This window comes from Penaeus chinensis, chromosome 41 (genome assembly GCF_019202785.1).
Source record: "Penaeus chinensis breed Huanghai No. 1 chromosome 41, ASM1920278v2, whole genome shotgun sequence".
NCBI classification, from domain to species: domain Eukaryota; kingdom Metazoa; phylum Arthropoda; class Malacostraca; order Decapoda; family Penaeidae; genus Penaeus; species Penaeus chinensis.
In genome coordinates, this window is record NC_061859.1 from 13,210,053 (window position 1) to 13,215,052 (window position 5,000).

General features: G+C 44.0%; 1 protein-coding gene across 1 annotated transcript in view; it reads right to left on the bottom strand.

The window, feature by feature from the left end:
- Window positions 1–4,976, bottom strand: part of LOC125047636 (homeobox protein mab-5-like) — a 10,169-nt gene extending 5,193 nt beyond the window's left edge. The window contains exon 1 of the mRNA XM_047645946.1: window positions 4,376–4,976. Within this exon, the coding sequence (XP_047501902.1) occupies window positions 4,376–4,976 (601 nt within the window). The remainder of the gene's footprint in view (window positions 1–4,375) is intronic.
- Window positions 4,977–5,000: the final 24 nt, after the last annotated feature.

The window sequence follows — 5,000 nt, forward strand, 5'->3', positions numbered from 1 at the left end:
CGCACATAACCCACAACCCCCCACCTTTACCATCTCCCTTTTAACCCCGAACCCCCTCCGCTAAAAAGTGGGAGGAAAAGGTATCAGTATTCTATGTATTCTATAACTTCCCCTCCCCCTCCCCCTTCCCCTCCCCTTCCTCCCCCTCCTTCCCCCCTCCATCTTCTAAGAATCTCTCCCACAAGCCACGTCCTCGGCTGGAATTTCCCGGTATTACTCCGGCCTGTCACTCACCCTATGACGAGGGCTGGGGGGGGGGGGGGGGTAGAGGGGGGGTAGAGGGGGGGTAGAGGGGGGTAGAGGGGAAATTGAAGTATAGCCTCTGGATAACCCCTCTTCTCATTTTTCTTTATCTAAAATGCCTACTTCCATTATTGTTATCATTATCTTGATTATTATCATTATGACTGTTATTGTTATTGTTATCTTGATTATTATCATTATGACTGTTATTGTTATTGTTATCTTGATTATTATCATTATGACTGTTATTGTTATTATTGTTATTATCATTATTATCTTATTATTATGATTGTTATTATAGTTATAATTATTGTTATCAACATATTAGTTATCATTACCATTTTTACCATTACTATTATTATTATCATTATCTTTACTGTCTCCGTTACTTTTGTCATTGATATTAATAATATCATAAGTATTATCATTATTACCCTTATCATTGTTGTTGTTATTGTTGGTGCTTGTTAATGTTGTTGATATCATTATTATTAAGAGGATACTCATTATTATTATCATTATTATTTATATCATTATACAATATTGATGTTATCATTATTATTACTGTTATTATTATTGCTACTATTATTATTATTAATATCATCATTATCATTATTGTTATTATTACTAATATTATTAGTGTTGTTGTTGTTATTATTATTTTTATCATCCTTATTATTATTATTATTATCATTACTGTCACTATTATTGTTATTATTAATAAGATAGAAAAAGACAGAAAGAGAGAAGGAAGGAAGGTAAGAAAGAAAGACAAATAAGGAATAAAAAAAAAAAATCAGAAAGAACAAAAAAAAGAAAAGAAAGGCAAAGAAAGAAGGGAAAAAAGGAAGGGAAGAAGGAAAGAGAGAGATAGAGATAAAAGAATAATAAAAAAAAAGAGAGAGGAAAATAGAGAAATAAAGATAGATAAATAGAGGAAAAGAAAGGAAGTATAAAGCATGAAAGAATGAAAGAGAGAAAGAAGTAAGAGAAGTAAATGAAAAAAAGAAATAAAAATATAGAAGGAAATGAAAAAAGAAAAAAAGAAGAGAAAATAAGTAAATGAAAAAAGAAAGAAAGAAGTAAGAGAAAGAAATGAAAGAAAGAAAGAAGAATAGAAATAAAATAAAGAAAGAATAGACAGAAGGACAGATAGACGGGGGAAAGAGATCACACCAACAAGGCAAAACTCCCTAGTCCTTCCTCAAGGTGTTGCTCGCTTGTCACTGAACTGTCAAGATGACCCCCCCCCCCCCCATCCCCTCCTTCGTTTCTCCCGTCCACTCCTCTCCCCCCTTCCTCTCCCTCTTTCCTCTCTTTCTCTCTTCTCTCTCTTTCTCTCTTCTCTCTCTCTTTTCCTTCCTCTCCTATCTTCTCTTCTTCTCCTATCTTCTCTTCCTCTCCTTTTCTCCCCCTTCCTCTCCCTCTTTCCTCTCTTTCTCTCTTCTCTCTCTTTTCCTTCCTCTCCTATCTTCTCTTTCTCTCCTCTTCTCCCCCTCCCTCTCCCTCTTTGCTCTCTTTCTCTCTTCTCACTCTTTTCCTTCCTGTCCTCTCCCCCCCCACTCCCCCCCTCCCCTCCACTTTCCTCTCATCCCCTCTCCTTTCTTTTCCTTCCTCTCCTCCCTCCCCCCTCCTCTCTTCTTCATCTCCTTTCCTCCCCCTCCATTCCTCTTTTCTCTCTTTCTCCCTCCTCTCTTTTCTTTCCTCTCCTCTCCTCCCCCTTCTCTCCCTTCTTCCCCTTCTTCTTCCTCCACACGCTTCCTTTCTCTCGTTTCCTCCCCCGCCTCTATTCCTTTCTCTCCCCCCATCCCTTTCCTTTTTTCTTTTCCCTTCTCCCTCCTCCTCCTCCTTTTATCTTCCTTCTCGTCGTCCTTTTGTACTTCTCTTCGTTATCCCATTATCCTTTCATCTTATCCTCCTTTCTTTTCTTTTCCATTTCCTTCCGTTTCTTTCTTTCTTTTCATTTCTTATTTTTCTCTTTACTCTCCCCTCCCTTTTATCCTTTCCTCTTTTCCTTTCTCCCCTTTCCTCTATTTTTCTTCTTCTCCTCCTTTCCTCAACTCTCTTTCCGTTCTATTGTCTCCTTCCTCCCTCTTCCTCCATTCTTCTTTTCGTCCTTCTCTAAACCCCTCCTTCTGTCCTTTCCAATTGCCCTCTCTCTTCTACTTTGCCTCCCTCCTCTTCCCTCTATTCTCATCTCCTCCTTCCCTGCTCACTCTCCGTTTCCCCCCCCCTCCTCCTTCTCTCCCTCCCTCTTATCCCTTCCTTCCCCTCTACCTCCTCTCTCTTCCCCCACTCCCCTCCCCTCCCTCCCTCCTCTGTCTTCCCCTTCCACCTTCCCACCCCTCCTTTCCACCTCCCAATTCCCCTCTATGTCCCCCACTCCCCTCCTTTCCCTCTCTCTTCCCATTTTGCCCCCACCCCTCTCTCTCTCACTTCCCTCTCCAACCCTCCTTTCTCTCCGCCTTCTCCTACCCCTCTTCCCTTCCCCCATCCACCTCTCTCCCTCGCTCTCTCTCTTACTGTCCTCTCGTTCCCCTCCCCTTCCCCCTCTCTTCACGCTGACGGTGATGCAACAGAGATCCTTCTGCGGTTTGAAGCTGTCCTTGGTCGTTGTGTAGGGTAGTCCTTTTTAAATTCTTTGACTCGTTTGCATATGGGTACACCGCAAGCCGAGCGTGGATAAACACATGCCGTGCGCAGTGGCTAATGTATACGCGTGCGCATCGACATTTAGGAGGGTAGGGAGGGGGGTAGGGGGGGGACGCTTGTAAGTTGTGGGATGGGACTAGGAGGGGGGGGGGGGAGGTGTTTATTAGTGTGTATTTTTTTTTTCTTTTTTTGGTTTCTGTCTCTTTTTGGTTTCTTTTTCTTTCTTGTATGTTCTTTCATATAACCTATCTCCTCCCCCTAAATCTCTATCTATCTATCTCTCTCTCTCTCTTTTTCCATCCTTCTGTCTATCTCCATTCACAAACACACATACTTACCTAAGTACCTACATATACAGATATATGCATATACACACAGACGTTTGTATACTTCAACACACACACACACACACACACACACACACACACACACACAAACACACAAACACAAACACACACATACACACACACAAACACACACACACACACACACACACACACACACACACACGCACACAAACACACACACACACATACACACACACACACACACACACACACACACACACACGCACACAAACACACACACACACAAACACACACACACACACACACACACACACACACACACACACACACACACACACACACACACACACACACACACACACACACACACACAAACACACACACACACACACACACACACACACACACATATATATATATATATATATATTATATACATATATCACCATCTATAGATCTATTCATCCATTCCTTTGTGTAGCTGTCGGATTTTCTCCCAGTATATTTCCCCGCCACGAGTCTCTTCCCTCCCCCCCCCCCCCCCCTCCACACACACACACGACAACCATAGTACAGAAAAAAAACTCTAGGCATAGGAGAACCTCCGGAGGGGAAAAAAATCCTGGTTAAAGAGTTTTTGTTATTTTCTTTCTTCTGTTCTTTCTTTTTTTTTTAACATCGACCCTCCCTTTTTCCTTTTCGTTTTTCTTTTCCTTTTTTTGTATGTGTGTGTTTGTATTTCTTCACACCCGTGTTAAGCTGTATAAACGACCTGGTCTCTTATAACACAAAGTTGTCAAACGGGTTTATAACACGCACACACACACACACACACACACACACGCGCGCGCGTATGAATGAATTTTCACTACAGATACATATAAACAAATACTGTTTCATATATGTTTTTAAAACACACAACGCATGTATAATCTAAACACGAAGATAGCAAAAACAACAACAACAACAACAACAAAGACTAAATACACAAACATAGCACGAAAACAACGCGATACACACAGTACAAACACCAAACAGAGATACACAAACAAAAACTTAATGAAACAAACGCCCCCTCCGCCCCCCCCCCACAAAAAAACTTCCCCTCCCCAATAAGTAAAAAAAATACAAAAAAAAAAGAAACAGAAAGCAGAGAAGAAGGAACAACTAACCTGCAGGATAGGCCTTCACCCACTGGTAGTAGTTGGCGGGGGACTGTGTCTTGGACGTGTACGGCTGCATCACCGCGTCAGGAGCCGTGGCGTAGGCGTGGCTGAGGGCGTCGCTGGGGCTGAGGGGGTGGACGGGCACGGAATTCACGGGCGTGGGCGTCAGGCCTGCCATGGGATTCGCGGCTACGTAGCTGTTCATCTTGACACTGTTGTAGTCACTGTTCACTGGGCTGAGGGAGTCTGGCACTGCTTGGCTCATGGCCTGCGCTACGGCCTCGTCGTTCCTGGTCGTGGTGGCACTGTTCATGGCGCTGTAGTAATTCTGGCTCTGGTCGTATCCCAGGGGGCTCGCCGCCGCCGTGGCAGTGATCGCGGGGCTCGGGCTCTGCTCGTAGGCGCCCTTGGTCGACGCCATATTCCCGAGGGCGCAGCTGTATGCACTGGGGTATCGGTAGCCTTGCATGCCGCCATACTGCGCGTAGGCCTGTGTAGGATCCGAATAACAAGGGTATTTAGCACTCTGCATGTACGAATACTGGTCCTGCGAGGGCGCCCCCCAGTTGGCCGCTGGGGAGGGCACGTTGGCGAAATAGGAGCTCATGTCAGCGCGCGGGCGACAGATGAT